Here is an 18,670-nt window from a genome sequence, read left to right as displayed (position 1 = left end):
CTGCTGTTAATTATTTTGTATTGTATTTTCTTGTGTGTTTCACATATAAAATATAGTAACATAAAAAGAATTAAATTTGTAGTTGGCTATTATGGTGTATTGGTAATAGTGTTGGACTAAAGACTGGAATGGCACAAATTGCCTCTTATATTCTGCCTTTTAAACATTTTGAGTTCATATAACATTACATACTACATTAGTCAAAATAACTACTGGGATCAAAGCATTTAGTGATAGAATTGATAACAACTAAGAGCTTGATATTGGTACTTGGTATTACTAACCACTTCACAGATTAACTTGTGTTGAAAGTGGAAGCATTTTCTCAAAAGGAAGGTCATGGGAATTTCAGGATATATTGATTCATTCTTGGCAACTGTCTTATACTTTTTCATGGACACTATATGTTTATCTTTTTATTGTTTAAATAGTTTACGTGTGTATGTATAGAAATGTATGCCCCTTTCCATTGCATGCTTCTTTATATGTTCTGTATTGTGTTGTATTTTCTATTGTCTCTTTGTTGTGTTAGAGAGGAGTGGGAGAATCAAAATACAAGTCTGTGTCATGAAATAAGGTAAACTCTAATATTTTTGGCTGGCCCAAAATGACAAGTTTTGTCTGAACTGCTGGAATCACCTTTCCTAATGGCACCCAAATATATTCAATTTTACCACCTATATCAACTGATATTTACTTTTTACTGATACACACCATTATTCGTTTCTGTGAACTAAATATTACTCTTCTCACACAGAAAATAAAACATGACTGCATTATTTCCCTTTCAAATGCATTTTTTCATGTAGTGTGAACTTCCAATATCCATGCCTCATGTGCATGGAATGTTTTTCATCTCTGTGTTTTTTTTCTTGTATTCAGTTTATGGTGAGTGTCTTACCTGATATGTGTGATGTACCTTGTCATATTTTTATTGTTGTTTGAGCAAATGTGTGACACTTGGACATTTTTTAAATATATTTCTTCACACACATGCACATTCATGCATGTATGTATGTATGTATGTATGTGTGTATGTATGTATGTATGTATGTATGTATGTATGTATGTTTGCATTTATATATATGTATAATCTACTCTTCAAACTCATACTATTAGCATGGGGATACATTACTATTCCATTATCATTTTTAGTCTACTGGGATCTTTCAGAAGCATTTTAAATTGATTTTTAGGTTTTTATATCATAGTAACTTTTTTTTTCCAAGAAACGTTCTGGTCAAAAAAGGACATCTTTTCAAGCTCGGTCTTCAATAATGCTGTGTGGTTTACCAAGTAGACATTCTTTCTTAGCTTAAATATTATTTTCTATTCATTGCTGATAAATGAGTTTACATTTGCTTTCAACAGATATGAGTGTACACAAAAGCAGAACATCAATTCTCAGGTGCCATGTTGGTGCCTAACTTGGAATTGGTTACATCAGTACTTTACATATAATGCAATCCAGTGTACTCATGTAACCAATTACTAATAATGTAATCTCATTGAGTGAAAGTAAGTTGCCAAGAAGTTGAGTCATATTTGAAGATATTTTTTCTTCTTTTATTTTTTCATGAAAAGTATAAATATTGGCAGCATGCTGTTGCAACTTCCAGTTTCTTCTTCATTGTGACCTTGAGCCTCATTCAGATGTTGGAAACAAATATTTTAAATATAGTTTTACTATACTGCAGTAATATTAGAAAAAACCAGTACTAGCAATGCAAGCAGTACCTTAATACATGAATACACAAGAATATTGGCAATAACACAGTCTCTTCTTCCTCTTTCTTGAAGATCTAAATTTAATTAGCAAATTTAATAATCATCACAATACTACTACTAATAATATATTTAAGATATGACACAAAATGTCACATTATTGTATTTCCATTTAAGCTTCCTATCATTTAAACTTTCTTGAGGTTGTATTCATTATCTGAAGTCATTATTAATACACAGCTTTAGGTATAACTACATGCTGCATTGTCTTTGAATCCTTATAATAATTTATTGGCTATAGCTATCTAGAAATTTGGCTCAAATTACTCATGCTGCAATTTTAGTAAGATCTTATAAATCCATTATAGCTATTTAGAATCTTTGCTCAAATTGATTACAATAGTGAGAATCTCTCCAATAAAACCTTATAATGTCTATAACTTAGCTATTTAGAACACTGGCTTCAATAAAAGACACTTTAAAGTAGGACCTTTTCTTTCTGGAAAATATTCTGTTAAAGCCAAATTATCGGATAATGTTTCATCTCATAATTTCTACAGAAATTTGGTTTGATTTTAATCAATTAATTCTGCTGACGCATCAGAAAATTAGCAAAATAGCACTTTCAGCAAGTTCTTGCTGAATCATTGTATTTAGGTTTTATTTTGAACTTTTATGATTATTTATTTAACTTATTCTTTGTATTTATCATCATTATTATCATTTATTTATTTTATACTTTCATATTTGTGGCAGTTATGTCATTCATAAAGGGTGTGGCATTATCATTAGAATGTAATAAGCATTATGATATCTTTAATTCACTCTTAACAGTTTTGGAATGTACTTATGAAAATCTTGAGGGTTTTGTCATATGAACATTATATTAAAAAAGTCTGAGGGTTGTAGATGATACTTAGTTATGTCTTTTCATCTGCTGAGCCCAAATCCCATTGAAGTTGTCTTTCCATTTCCTCCCTTAAGGAATCATAAAATAGTCACCAGCCAAAGGCAAGAATTGATTGTTAACTATACTGCACTAATTATTATAAAAAGTGTACAGAAATGTCAAAAATAATAGCAGTCCTTTTAGACATTGTTTCCTTCTTCTATTTTCCAAGTTCTAATCCTGCTGAGGTTCAATTTATTTTATATTCTGTTTATACCAGTAATTCAATTCTGTTAATTTTGCCTGTTCCTATGTCACTGGAAGAAATCTCTGTTAGAGCATTGCTTGTAATCAGGTTTTAAACTTGAAGTCATTGATCCTCAAATATATTTATTTACCATAGCTTGAATGTCAAAAGTTTTCATGTATACAATGCACACATGTGCTCACCTACATATATGCACAAAATATGCATACACCCACTATAGTGAATAATTTATTTTTAATATTTAAAAAACCCTTTTTCAAAGAAGTACAAAATAGCCACCTACATATTACAATTTTTTAGAATTTTTTTCCTTAATAATGTTTTCAATAATCTATTTGCATCTTCTTTAATGAGACTATACAATAATATTGTTTCTTCAAGATCCTTAATGCAACTTTAACGTTATTTATTTAAAATGAACTATAAATGAAATCTCTCCTCCACACAAAAACAGACATCGTGGGATCTAGCTAAAGAGGCAATTATTTCACTAGTAACTAATCTAGTCTTTATTTAGAAAGTGTTCGTTGTGCAACTTCTGCTCATGTAAGGTAAAATAGATTGGTACCTAGTTTCTGTGAAAAGCACATGATGATGTTCATTTATTGCAGCGATATATTGTTCAGGAAATATTTTAAGGCAGATTTTGGTGTAGTAACTTTGGCTTGCACTTTGTGTGAGTGCACAAACATGCATGTATAAACAGTTGCTGATTCTCTCATTTGGTGCAAAGAGCTTTACACATATAAGTTGTATTAATGTGAAAATCTGAGAAATGAATAAGTAAATCAAGCCATAAGCATCATTTGTTTTCTTTTGCATGCACACACAAACCTCTGTGTGTGTGTGTGTCGGGGGGTGCATGTGTAGAAGTATGTGTGGAAGCAGTCACAGTGGCGATATTTGTAGTAGTGTTGCGGTTGTGCTGCTACTGCTACTACTAATAATAATAATGATTTCAAATTTTTTGTCACAAGTTCAGCAATTTTGAACGATGGGGTAAGTCGATTACATTGGCTTCAGTGCTCAACTGGTATTTATTATATCAATCCTGAAAGGATGAAAGGCAATGTTGGCATCAGCATAATTTGAACTCTGAACATAAAGATGAAATAAATGCTGGTGGACATTTTGCCCACGATGGTGAATATTCTGCCAGCTTGCTGCCTTAATAATAATAATAATAATAATAATAATAATAATAATAATAATAATAATGCTGATGATGATGATTTGTAACATAGGCACAAAGGCAGAAATTTTACTGGAGGAAGCAGCTGATTATAGTGAAATCCAACAATTGACTTGTACATATTTTTCACTCCCAGAAAGATAAAAGTTGACCTTACTAGCTGTTATTTGAACTCAGAACATGCATTTCTAACAATTGCTCACAGCTAGAAATTTGTGTGCAGAAGTTAGCCAATTAAAAATCAGCTGCAATACATGACTCAAATACATTTTATTAGCCTCAAAATATTGGAGAGAAGAATGTAGTTAATTAAACCTACCTAAGATTTGCTTGATCCTCCTTTTGCTGACTGTGGAAGCATGAAATTCAAAGCTAACCTTGACAGGATATGAATTTAGAATGTAAAGAACTGTAATTAAATATTTCATGGCATTCTGTATAGTGTTCTAACAACTCAGTTAATCAACTGCTATGAAATAACAATGAAATACCTACAGTTGATGAGAACTCATACTGTTGAACTAGTTGCCTTGTGTCAACTACATCTACATGTCTTAACTCAAATCTCTTCATTCTCATTTACTGTATATTCACACATATACACATATATATATGTGTGTGCACGTGTTTGTGTAAAGATATATACACATATACACACATTTTTTCATATATATGTAGATAAATACTTATATACATATATGAATATATGTTTATATATATTTATATATGTGTGTGTGTGTGTCTGTGCACACACATACAAATATACATATATGTACAGGTATACACACATGCATACACTCATATATAGATAATAGATTATATAAATACTAAAGATGCAGTCATGTATGATAGTTATTAATTTACCTATAAATCAGTGAACAATTCTTAAATTTACTTTAATTTGAAGATAGACTAAATTCTATGTGTAGTAATACATTAAATGGAGTGGTGTATATCACTATATGTGTGTGTGTGTGTATGTGTGTGTGTGTATGTCTGTATGCACATATCAATATGTTTGTGCATATATATGTATATGCATATGTGTGTATATATATATATATATATATATATATATATATATATATATATATATATATATATATATGCTTGTAAGTGTATATCTATATATGCATACATGTGTGTGTAGCTTATACGTAATTTGTATGTAATATATTATAAATAAATATTTTGTATATATATATATATATATATATATATATATATATATATATATACACACACACACACACATGTATTCTTGTGTATATATATATATATATATATATATATATATATATATATACACACACACACATACACACATTTATTGCATGGGTAAAATTAACAAGATGAAGAGATCAGTATCTGGGATGCAGCCTTTCATAGAGTGATCATTTTTCACTCAGCCAACCGCATACATTAAATCCACCAGAATATTCCACTTTACTTTTGTCTTTTCTAACTCATCATTGTTGTCAGTTAGAAGAAAGATTTTCTAAAGATGAGGCAAAAGAATGATCAGCTTCTGATTCTTTTTTTGTAGTTGTAGATTGTGACTTAACATTTAGCACTTATGAAGTTAATACATTATGTATAAAATATGATTTTCTAGGAGAAAATATAAAATTGTATGTATGAAAGAAGAATATCATTGCTGATTTCAAACTTCACTCAAATGGTGGCAACAAAATCATTGACCTTGGAGGGCCAGTAAAAGTTATATGCACTGCTACATTTTGCAGACCAAATTTTATACATGCACATGTACACACATATGCATATATATATATGTGTGTGTGTGTGTGTGTGTGTGTACATATGTGTATGTATGCATGTACGTATACATATATATGATATATATATATATATATATATATATATATATATATATATATATATATATATACATATGTATAGACACAGACACACACACACACACACACACACACACACACACACACACACACACACACACACACATATAATGTGTGTGTTAACATATCATTTGAAATTATCTTTAAAAATCAAAGAAGCCTCTTGTAATTTGTTTCTTATCTTATTAAAATGTTTTTGAAGTAGAGCTCAGCTTCCTCTTGAGAAAGAGGATTTTAAATAATTTGTATGTTTTTTTCAGAAAACTATATTAACCATTTTTTTTTTACTAACATTTCTATTTTCTTGTAAATAATACCAGTTTACTGTCCAGAATTCTAACACTTTTAATAAAAGAAATATTTGCTCTAAATATCAAATAATTATTGTATAAATTTTCTTGTGAAAGCTTAGTTAAATAAACAATAAATCTTATATGACATTGTTATTGGCAAAATGTAACTTTAACTATATGATGTAAGCTTCATTGAGAACCATTTTCGGGGAATCAATAAGATTTAAGTACAGCCTCTGCAGATACATGAAACAATGGATGGTGGACTGGTTTTATCTGAATGCTTAGTATGTATATAATCATAATACTTCTAAGACATTCTAACTGAATACTCATGTCAGAAAAATATTCCTTTTTAGCAATGTTGTTTGCCAAAAGTCTTGACTTAACCATAAATAAAGAACACACTTTTGTAAACTCTAAATCATTGCTGTGTGTTTGTGATATGATATTTATGAAGAAAATAGACTAATATGATTTGTACTCTTTGGGCGTATCGAGGAAACCCACCTTAATAAAATAATCTATCACATATGCAGTGACTGCAATAAAGCACACTAATGCCCAGCGATCTAATGTAACACTGAAATTGTTCTGTTCAACCTCTCATAAACTTTATAATGCAAGTTTAAAATACCTCCCCATATATTCCAAAATTTATTAAGCAGAGGAAGTAATCTCAACCTGGATACGCCCTCTGATTGTTTATCTTTTAAATTAAATCTTAGCTGTAAATTTGATTCTATTTCATATCATAGATATGTTTAGCCCAATTCAGTGTTATTTCATTATTTTACATGTGAGGTACCAGATCGGAACAAAGTGTCCTATTGAAGTGGCAGATGGATTATCCACAGACACTAGGACCAATCCAAGGTGAAATTACTCTTCACTGTTAATCAATGTTCATTAAAAAAAAATGAAACCTTCATTCTCAAAATTCTACCCTGACAGTCATTTGTGCCTATCATTACTACCAATACCACCACCATCCTCATCCTACCCTCCAGAATTACATGATTATTTATGATACATGATTTTTAAAATGTTTCTTAATTTAGTAGTCCAAACTGATATTTGAGTTCAGAATTATATCTATATTTAAGTAGATATTAATTGACTGAGATATTTTACTCTAAGATAAATAGCAGTGTGCAAATCTTTGGATTTGCTCTTGAAATATAACTGTTATTTATTATTCAGGAAGTAATGCTATTAAGAAACTACTTATCAATTTACCAAATAAAAATCTTTCTTACAAATATATGTAAAATATCAGAATGGACACATTTATATATGAATTTTAGTAACTGAAAAAAAAAGAAAATGATAATTAGTTGAAAAAAGTTTCATAAATACAGAAAAATGTTAACCTTTTTGAAAGTTTTGATATTTTATTTTATTGTTCGTTTATTATTATTTTTTAAAAAGACATAGTGTTTTTGTTTTTTTTTTAACTTACAGTTCCATTATTTTCACTCTGATTTTCTGAATTTAGAAATTCTGATAAGATGTTACATAGTGCAAAAAACGAAAGAAAAAAAATTGATATTATTTACTACTCCATACATAGTAAAATGAATCATTACTGAAGAAGTGAAAATTGAGTGGACTATTAATCACAGCTTGTGGTTTATTTACTCCATATTTTATTTAATGTACACTCTAATTACATTCCGGTGCTATATGTGTTTGTAGTAATGTGTGTATGTATATATGTGTGTGTGTATATGTGTGTGTGTATATATATATATATATATATATATATATATATATATATATATATATATAAAAATACATATATATATATATTGACGCACACACACATATACACATATACACACATACATAGACAGATACGTGCATTCATTTGTAATAAGAACTGAATTCCAAAATATTACTATAACTGGTGTGGTCTTAGTGTTATATTTTTCCATGTCTCTATCCCATATTTGAGATGAACATTGAAATGGAATTAATAGTCCAAGCAATTTTTTTTTTTTTTTTTTTTGCTGCTCTAAATATTATTTTCATGTTTCTCAGTTCCAAATTTGCTTTACATTTAGCCAGTTCAGTGTCATTTTCTCCAATATTTAGCCATGTTCTGAGTTCAAATCCCATTAGGATTGATTTTTCTCTCCTCATTTCCAGAGTTGAGAATATACATACAGATATTGTATGAAAGTCAGTCCAAGCAACTATAATTGTCCCTACAAATTTTAGGTTTTTGTCAAAGTGAAAATCATTTTAGCATTTGTTTGAGCAAGTTGCCAAAGATTTGGTCATTTGCATTTTCGTATTGAACCTCCAAATGTTATCTCTACTTTTACTAGGCTTTCTTTTAACTACAATTTAACATGTGTTAATGGCACTTATCAGCCAAAATTAAAATGTGTCAACTGCTCCAGCTATTAAATCCTTAGAACCTGGAACAGTTAACATCCTTAGAACCAAAATATTAACCAGCCACAGAGAAACAAAATGTCATCCTTTTGTTGATGAAAATCTTTCAGCTAATATTGTTAGGAATTTTAAGCAAACTAGTTCTCACAATTTTTAACCCAAAACCATAAGGAAGAGATCAATTGTAAGCTTCAGATCAAAAATAAATAACTCCTTACGAGACTGAAATGTCTTCCAGCATAAAATATTACAATAACATTTGGAATAGTACATGTATCTTACATCAAAAAGATATTGTACTTCTTCAAAATACATGTTATCTGCCTGTTTGATAAACCTACTATTTGAAACTGACTCTCTTGGAAGTCTATGTTGTATCTGCTTTATACTGCTTGTACCATTCCTGCAATGGCTACTGCTCCCATCTACTTATTTTTGCACCAGTGAGGAAGCATCTATATTGTTATTCTCCTAGCGAGAATTAGCAGCCAAATCTTCAAATGAGACTACATTGTCCTAAAAAAAACACACAATCGATTATTTACTCTTAGATATACTATATCTGAGTATTAGATAGTGAGGTCAAAGTTGGTATGCCCTTGATCATAGATTTATTCTGGGTTATCATTGGCTAAGCAACAAGTTATATCTTTTCTTCACTGGATTTGATTCAGTTTCAGTTAATAACCTAAGCTTCAGTTTACATTAATAACTGAAGTTGTTAATGTTTAATTAAATTTTAGTTATTAAAAATCTAGAATTCTGTCACATTGTCACTATAATTAAATTGCTACTGTCTTTGTTTAAAGAACCAGGACTAAAACTCACTGATTATATATATTTGTATATTTTTTATTTATTGGTATGTAGAGATTTTCATTGCTGAATAGCTAACATACAAACTTTGAAAACTACCTGACATTGAACTGGTTAAAGAAAGTCTCTTTAAATCTCTTCAGTTTGCAAACTATTTGTATGTGAAATATTTGAAACTGTTATGAATAAATTTGAAATTACAGGGTCATTTGTTAATGTAATTTTGAAGTTTGAAATGTTTGTGTCAGACAAGCAAATGATATAACCATAAAGTTACTTCTATAATATGAATTTCTTTTTCATTTCTCTGTAATAAATCATTGTGTTAATCAATTATGAGTAAACAATGGTTTTGTATTTTCATAATATACCTGCATTCATATATCAGAAAATTCCACTGTTCTGTAGATTATCTTGTCAAACTCATTGCTATATACACATAGGTTAACTTTAAGAAATACCAACATTGTTTTCTGAAGTCCAAGCTAAAGAAAGAGCCCTTTTTTGTATGGTTGCGGTATTTCTTAGAAACAGCTGCTAAATCTCAAATCATACCCTGTCGACTTAAATCATATACTCCTTGACTGACAGAGTACTTATGGCATCAAGAAATAATGGTCCCAGCTGAAACAGTTTTGATCAAAGGACTGCTTGAACAAGGCTGACCTGGAACTAAACAACATTCTATGTTGAGATACAAATATCATTCCTGAAAATAATAATAAATATAAGAAATCATTTATCCTTGAAAATAAGATATTTTTGTTCATACATTATTATAAGATATTTCTGCAGTCACATCATTATATTTGTTGATCATATTCCAAAATTTTAAGAAGTTTTCATTGTCACTGAAATTATTTTTGTAGTTTCTTACATGTCGTATTACTCTCCTTATACACTTTTAAATTAATCCTGTCTTTTTTTCCTCCTGTATAGTATATGACTGAATTTTTTTAAAATAATGTCTATCCCATTCATAATATTAGAGTTGTCAACTTGCTTAGAAAAGTTCTATTGATGTAACCCCTTTTTGTTATTCTGTTCATGAAACGTTGTCAAGTGCTTTTTGTTTAGTTCAGACACTTTTCATCTAGCTGCCATACTTTGAGAGAATGTTGTAAGTAGTCTCCCCAAACTTTCATCCTTGGGGTGCAATATGTCATCTTGTCTGAAATAGCAGGTCACTGTATATTGTATTACTGAACATATATTGACGAATATGTCAGAGGTGAGGCTCAGCATAAAGCAGTTATAGGTCGTCAGATAGGAATTGACAATTCAGAAGAATGGGTACAGAAAATTTACTATAGCTGTTTTGAGTTCATTGATTTTTCTCTCTATGTGTTCTTTTAAATCTAATATCATATGGAGTTCATTGGGTCTAACTATAAAAAATGGAAGGAAATTCCAGTGCATAAAGAGTATAAGAAATATTGGAAAACTTTTCAATTATAGAGATGAAAAAATTTCTAGCATAAAAGAGCAAATCCAGATGATGCATTAGAGCTAACAAGTGCTGTATTTTAGATATTAAAGTTATATAATGTTATTGTATGGAATGGTGATCATATGATTATGATATTAAATTGTAATATGATCTATGAGATTATAATTTAGACGCCACTATTGCATACTTTAACTTACAACATATGACTATACCTCCATACATTTTAGAGAAAATCCTTAATGACTGAACTAAACTACCTCTGGCTCTTAAGCTGATGTGTATTTTAAATTGAATAATTATTATCACTATCATCATTATATGTTCTAGTATCTGTTATCATCATCATTATAGTATACAAATGCATTATCTAGCTTGAGTTTCATTCCCAGAAATGCAATGACATTCTTTATTGTTAGCTAATGCAAATTATGCATCAACTTTGGGTTGATCTTTATAATAGCTGCTCTAGCTTGGGCAGAGTTTATGAATCTTGTTTGACCTATTTTGCCTCACAGTTAGATGAATGAATATGTGTTTTTTTGCATTTGATTTTTGCCCATTTTCCTTGCTAACAAGGATTAGGTGAATACATATTACTAAAGCATTGTTTTACATTTAGAATGTTCTTCTTGTTACTAATTCTTAATTGTTCCTCTAGTAGGATAGTTTTCATTCCACTTATCTCTGAAAGTGCAGAGTTTCCAGTTGATTTGTTGACTAAGAAACATCAGTAAGCAAATTTCTGTAGCATAGCTTAGCACAGAATGTAAATCCAAATAGACACATACACGGATACATACACAGCTACAATATATATATATATATATATATATATATATATATATATACAAGAAAAAATATATATATATATATATATATATATATATATAATACACACACACTCATACACATACACACACACTATGAACTTAGCAGAGCTTTCATTTATCGAATTCCTTCACAAAAACATTGGGCTGACAGAGTGCTGTGCAGCTGGATTGAACCTGAAATTATGTGGTTACAAAGTGGACTTCTTAACTATACAGTCATACCTGCTGCCGAACAGTCATGGCTGCAACACACACACACACACACACACACACACACACACACACACATACGTTTAGATATAGATTAGATTAATTCCAAGTTGCCTTGCCTGCAATTATTGAAGCCAAGTCTCAGATGGAAGCCTCATTAAGATAAAAAGATTGAGCAGCCCAATAAGTTAGAAAAGAAATGAAAATATTGAGGTTAAGATCTTATAGCTTCAAGGTAGAAGAGCTTTGCAACTGACATATGGCATCTAAATCATAGATGATGGTTGATTATGTCATTATAGAATGTAGTTGTTATTGTTGCTTAGCTCCAAGTCAACCTTGACTGAAGAGATCTATTATCAAAACTGAAAGGTGTTCCTACTAATAGCAACTGTTTTTCATTCAGATTTTGTTTATCTAGAACTATATGGTTGGATGTTTCCTACCGTTTTTACGATGGTGTATTGAGATTTTAAAAAAATATGTTTATTTTTAGCAGATTAGTCAAACATTTACAAGTTGTCCTCCTTGGCTTGCACAGAATTAAGTGCAAATCCATCAGGTGTGTGTGTGTGTGTGTGTGTGTGTGTGTGTGTGTGTGTGTGTGTGTGTGTTTCAAGATTATGCTTATCTCACAAGTGATATGATCAGAGACCATCTGTTGAAGCTGAAGTCATTGCTTCAGCTGCATTTGTGTTGTCAAAATTTTTGTGTTTTTAAAAAGTTGATAATAGTTCTATATGTTTTTATCTATCTATCTATCTACCTACCTACACACATGCACGCGCACACACACACACACACACACACACACACACACACAAACACACACACACACACCATTCTGTAGTTTTAGGTTGAGATTAATATTCAATTGTTAAATGGAGTATCTGATTGGCTGAAATATTTTAGAGAGCTTTGAAAGTAAAAAAAAAATTTTTAACAAAAAAACAAGTTTATGCTCAGAGAGTTATAGTTTGATTACAAATATCTCTTTGAAAGCAAAACAAAAATATAAAGATGAAGAACATTTTTAAAATATACTTAATTGATGGAGACAGCCGGAATAAAATATGTATGAGGCTGTTGGTGGTTATGAGGTTGATGCTGATACACACAATAATAATGACCAAACAACAACAATATTGATAATAAAAGAGAAATTTGTTGGAGAAATCAGGATTGATATGAAGGTAGAACATGCTCAGAAAACTGCTCTACTGGGGACAGTGAGGATTTTGAGATTGGTACTGGATGTTACATATTATAGGAAGAGACCCTGTGAGATCCTTCACAACATGTTGTGGTCAGCTCTTACAGAATTAACTGGAGCAAGTGAAATCAAGAGCTCTAAGAAGTGAAATGGAAATAATAATGATAATAATTTGGTTGATGTATTACAAGAGAATATATTCTGGTACATGTTTTACTACAAACAGACATCAATATATTAGCAATATGTTAATCCCAGCAGACGTTGCATATCTCTAAAATGGATTGGAAAAATTGTCCAAAAACAAAGTTCTGGACATATAGATAACTGAAATGTGAGGAATGAAATGCAAAACCCATAATATAAATACACAGGGAATAATAAAAAGAAATACAAAGCAATATATATCCCATAGGACAGGATTTATGTGTATATATTATAAGAATCAACATAATTGGGAAGTGTGCACATAATAAATAGTATAGAATCAAGATAATAAACACATTCACATACGCAAACTGCATATGTCTGAACCACAAGGAAGCCTTGATGTAGTCTTTTGATTTGCTATAAATAACAGCCAAATAAACATCAGATCACACCCTGCCATATTAAAAATAGTATGATGCATTGGATAATGTAGTCGTAGATATACAAAAATATTTTAGAAAATCAATGGGATGTCCATGACTGGAATGCCTTTGATTGATCTGTGACTAAGTGACAAAAACCACTGCATTAATTCACAAAACAAGATTACATTTAGTTATGCAATGAAAGCATGCATAAGCATTGAAAACATAAATAGATAAACTTTTATTGTAATAATTATAATGGTTGCTGATTCAAGTACAAACCAACCATTTTGAGGGGTGGGGTTTAGTCAATGTCATGGACCATAGTACATGACTGGTAGTTTATCAACCTTGATAGGATGAAAGGCAAAGTTGACCTTGACGAGATTTGAACTCAGAATGTAAAGAATTGAAAAAAATATCATAAAGCATTTCCTCCAAACTTTAATGATACTGGCGGTGAATACTAATAATAATAATATGATGATAGTTATAGAAGGGATCAAAGTGCTAAAACATAATTTTTGTGATATTATCATAGAGATATTTTATTTGTATAACAGTTTTTTAATGATAGAAGCTTCATTGGAGTAAACAAATTTTCAAGTTGTTACAAAGTAACTTGATAATTCCAGTCTTTTTTTTTTTTTTTCATATTTCACATTTACAAAGAGTAAGAATACTTCTTATTGGTGTAGAATTATCAGTCAGCTACATGGGTTTTAGCTGCAAATACATATATTTTTAACTTGATTTCTCTACATTTTGGTCATACTCAAATTCACAAGTTCCATCAGAGTAGTTTTGGTAGTATATGGATTTGATTATTGGATAGTTGTGGAGATGCTAATGAGATTTTTTCATATAGATTCTCTACAAACTTTCTTTTTTTTTATTTGCTCTTATTTTATTTCCAAAAACAGTATTATTTTCTCCTTTATATATATATATTTTTTTTCTTAGTAAAGAAGCTTGATTAGCTTCCATGTAAATATATAAAAGTAGAATAGCTTTAACTTTTACCAATATTTGCAGTCTGTCATATCAGACTATGACAGTGATATGGTGGGAGCTTATTGTATACATATGAGTTCGTGATTTGTAACAGCAGGTTTTTCTCAGTAACTATTTACTTACCTCATTTTTTCCATGTTTCCTTCAATCATCTTATAGTTACTATAAATTTTCAGATTGTTTTTCACTTTTCCTAAGAAAACAATGCCAGTTATTCATACTAGAAACTTGTGCATCAAACAGTAAATATTCTGAGATTATGTAGAGTGTGTTGAATATTTGGTTTTATTCAAGTTTCCATTAACTTTCTACAGTTTGAGAGTTTGATGTCAGACCATCCTGTTTTGGGATTAACATGGTTAAAGACATGGAATTATCCTCCAAAATGTTTGGTATTACTAAGCTTATAGGAAATGTCTGCAGATACAAGGTTCTATACCTTTTGACCTTTATGACAGATTCTTTTGAGATTTTGTACCTAGTGACTTGTTATGCATTGCTTTTATTATCTATTGCAGTGATTTTACATCTTGTGACTGAATTGCTACTACTAGTAGCACTTCAGATTGTTGAAAGTTTGTCACTTTATGAAAACATTTATTTGAAATTCTTCTAGTAGAACATGTTTATACAAATACTAACAAATATCCTTATTATGTATTCTTTTATATAATAATATTCAAATTCACTTTAGATATTATGACTTTGCATTAATTTTGTTTCATATAATAGAAAAATTTTCCAATGTTTAAGTGTTTACTATTATTATTATTATTATTATTATTATTATTATTATATGTCTGATTTTTGCTTTGTATTTGTACAAGTTGGCTCCAAGTCTTACTCAGAGACCTCATGAGACAACAAGTTAGAAGTTCATGTTGGTGTTATCCCTAGAGGGTCATATATTTGGTTTTGCCCGTATTATTGTTCTAGAGAATGTTTAAGAAAACATAAGAAAATTATGTGTTTGTTTTAAAATTTTAGATTACATAGACTATTATTATTATTATTATCATTATTGCCTTTGCACTGCTTTTGACGCTGGAGATGTACTACGGTGTCAGCTGTTCACTACCAGTGAACTAAGGTAACACCCCTTATTTTTGAGCACCTTCCAGAGTATTCGAGCAGTTCCATGCAGTGCTGTTTTCTGCAAGTGCTCAACCCTTATTGCAACCCCTATTTGTTTCATGTACTTCTCAAGGTTTTTACTCACTGTTCCCAGGGCTCCGACAATTATTGGTACTACTACCACCTTTGTCATTGACCGCAACTGCTTAACCTCCCAAGCTAACCTGTCATATCTATCGACTTTTCTTTCTTCCTTATCGCATACCTTGTTGTAAGCTGGGCATACTATTTCTATGATCCAGCATAGTTTGCTTTCTATTATTATTATTATTTCACTTCTCAGAGCTCTTTATTTCACTTGCTTTGACTAATTCTGTAAGAGTGGACTACAACCTGCTGTCAAGGATCTCATAAGATATCTTTCAACTATTTACAATATTTAACATCCTAGTACCAATCTCAAAATCCTCGCCATCTTCAGTAAAGCGGTTTTCTGAGCATGTTCTACCCTCATGTTAACCATAATTTCTACGACAAATTTTTTAAACCTGTTTGTTATTGTTCTCAGTGCTCCTACAACTACTGGGATAATGGTTACTTTCTTCATTGCCCACATTCATATAGTCTCATCTTTTAGTGGCTTGTATTTCTCAATCTTTTCCAGTTCCTTATCATCCACTTGTACATCCCCAGATATGGTAATATCTGTTATCTTGGTTTCCTACATCATTTTTATCAACTACACCAATGTCTGGTCTCTGAGCATCAGTCACTGAATCACACTGAATTGTAAAACCCTACAAGGTTTATGCTCTACCATTTCAATGTCCTTTCAAGACCTTTCTTCTCATACAATCTCCAGTGTTATCATGCCTCCTCTTGTATTCTTTTTGAACTAATCTGTTATACTCACTCACGTTACATGAGATTCTTTTATTTTTGATGCAACCATCCTACAAAGAGTGATTCACTGCTCTTATCTATTTGGTTCTTGGTGTAATTATTTCTCAGAGCTTGTTTCTGAGCATTGTATATCAATACCTCAGTGCACCCTTTCCATATCTCTTTTCCTTTGCAACCTCCAGGTGTTGGTCTAGTCTTTCCCTTCCATTTCTCAATGATATTGCCCTTGCATTGCTTTGATTTTCCAGTTGTTCAATCTTTGTTCTCTATCTTGCTTCTTAAGTTCTTTTCACTTGGTATTGTGCTGCTATTTCTAACAGCAGCAACCAAAGATACAATCTGCTGTTTAACACATCATCCCACACTGTTTTCCTCATTGACAGTAGATCTTGCATCCTATGAGATCTCTTCTTTTTAATAAACACATACAGTCTATCAACACCACTTTTAGGGTGCAGTTCCTTGTTTCTTGTCATTATTGTCCATCTAACAATACCTGCGAAGCATCACATTAAGGAGACAGCCCATATATTCATTGTGCTGACTTTGTTTACTTTCCATTGAGTTTATTTTCTATAATTAATTTGGTTCTTCTGAGATATTCTCGCCTAAAGCTTTCCTTCATCTCACTCTTCCTTATTATTATTGAGTGAGAGAACAATGCATGCCATCAAAGTAACACTGGGCTACAAATATACAAAGCCTAATATACCCATCATGATTATCCATCTGATAAGGGTACATCAGGCACATGCATCACAACCATATGAGTGCAACATAACCTTACATCATGATAAACATCACATGACCTTGCAGGTGGTGCCCAGTTAGAATTGCCTTCAGGTTGAGTAGTGCATCCTGCTCAAAAGGTCCCTGAATGTGGGTTATTTAAGAATGATGAACTAAGCATCCAAGTTTCCAGAGATGAATTATTCAAACCCCGCAAAATTTCTCTCAACACATGACTATGATGCTCCCCAACTACTCCTGCATGTGATCACAGAGATGCGCATATTGTCAGCCACTAAGGGACATGCTCAAATGGTTATGGTCAAACAACTGACAAGCAAATCTGTGGTACTGAGCAGAATATTTGCTGTAGCCTGTCTTTTCATACCAAGACAAATCATGTCCATGATAACACTGCCAATCAGTTCAAATCAGAAGCCATGAGAGCCACTGCCTGGTACTGCATCGGGGAATTTTTATTATTATTATTATGATTATTATTATTATTATTATTATTATTATTATTATTATTATTATTATTATTATTGAGGCAGTGAGTTGGTCAACTCATTAGCAAGTTGGACAAAATCCTTAGTGACATTATTACTGGCTCCTTTATGCTTGGGGTTCAAATGCCACCAAAATCGACTGAGCCTTTCTTCCCTTTGTACTTGATAAAATAAATACCAGTTGAACATTGGAGCTGATGTAATCAACTTAACCACTTCCTTATGCCAACATTGGATACCACCATTATTGTTATTATTTTGAGTTTTACTAACTTTAGTATAGATATAAACTGAAAAGTGTCTCTGTTTTCTGATATTTTTATATCTTCATATTTACATCTTTAGTAATATATTATAAAGTAATTATTCCTGCTCGGTTGTTTATAGGGTTTGTTTTTCTATGCATTTTTATCTTTACATTAACACTACATTGTTAATATATTGTAGAAGAAAAGAGACATCTTGTTGAAGACATTTGAGAGTTTTAGTTCATATTTATGACATGGAAGGATATTCTGGAATGTTAAAAATAAAACAGCCAGAAGATTATCCCTATTTACTCCTCTAAGAAAAAATCACAACTTTAAAGCCAAAATTCTTTTTTTGCTCACCAAAACCAAAACATTTAAAAAATATATTGTTGAAAAATCAATAATTATATAAGTCAGCTAAGTGAATTAAATAAAATGTTAGACATTTT

General features: G+C 30.7%; 1 protein-coding gene across 1 annotated transcript in view; it reads left to right on the top strand.

Annotated features, from left to right (window-relative positions):
• LOC106882502 (suppressor of lurcher protein 1) overlaps positions 1 to 18,670 on the top strand; it is a 1,283,613-nt gene that overhangs the window by 766,516 nt on the left and 498,427 nt on the right. Inside the window, exon 10 of the mRNA XM_089350836.1 lies at positions 7,049 to 7,120. Within this exon, the coding sequence (XP_089206962.1) occupies positions 7,049 to 7,120 (72 nt within the window). The remainder of the gene's footprint in view (positions 1 to 7,048; positions 7,121 to 18,670) is intronic.

The sequence above is a fragment of the Octopus bimaculoides genome, chromosome 4 (genome assembly GCF_046866305.1).
Source record: "Octopus bimaculoides isolate indiv1 chromosome 4, ASM4686630v1, whole genome shotgun sequence".
NCBI lineage: Eukaryota > Metazoa > Mollusca > Cephalopoda > Octopoda > Octopodidae > Octopus > Octopus bimaculoides.
Note: the sequence above shows the minus strand (reverse complement) of the source record. Positions and strands in the feature narration are given on the sequence as shown.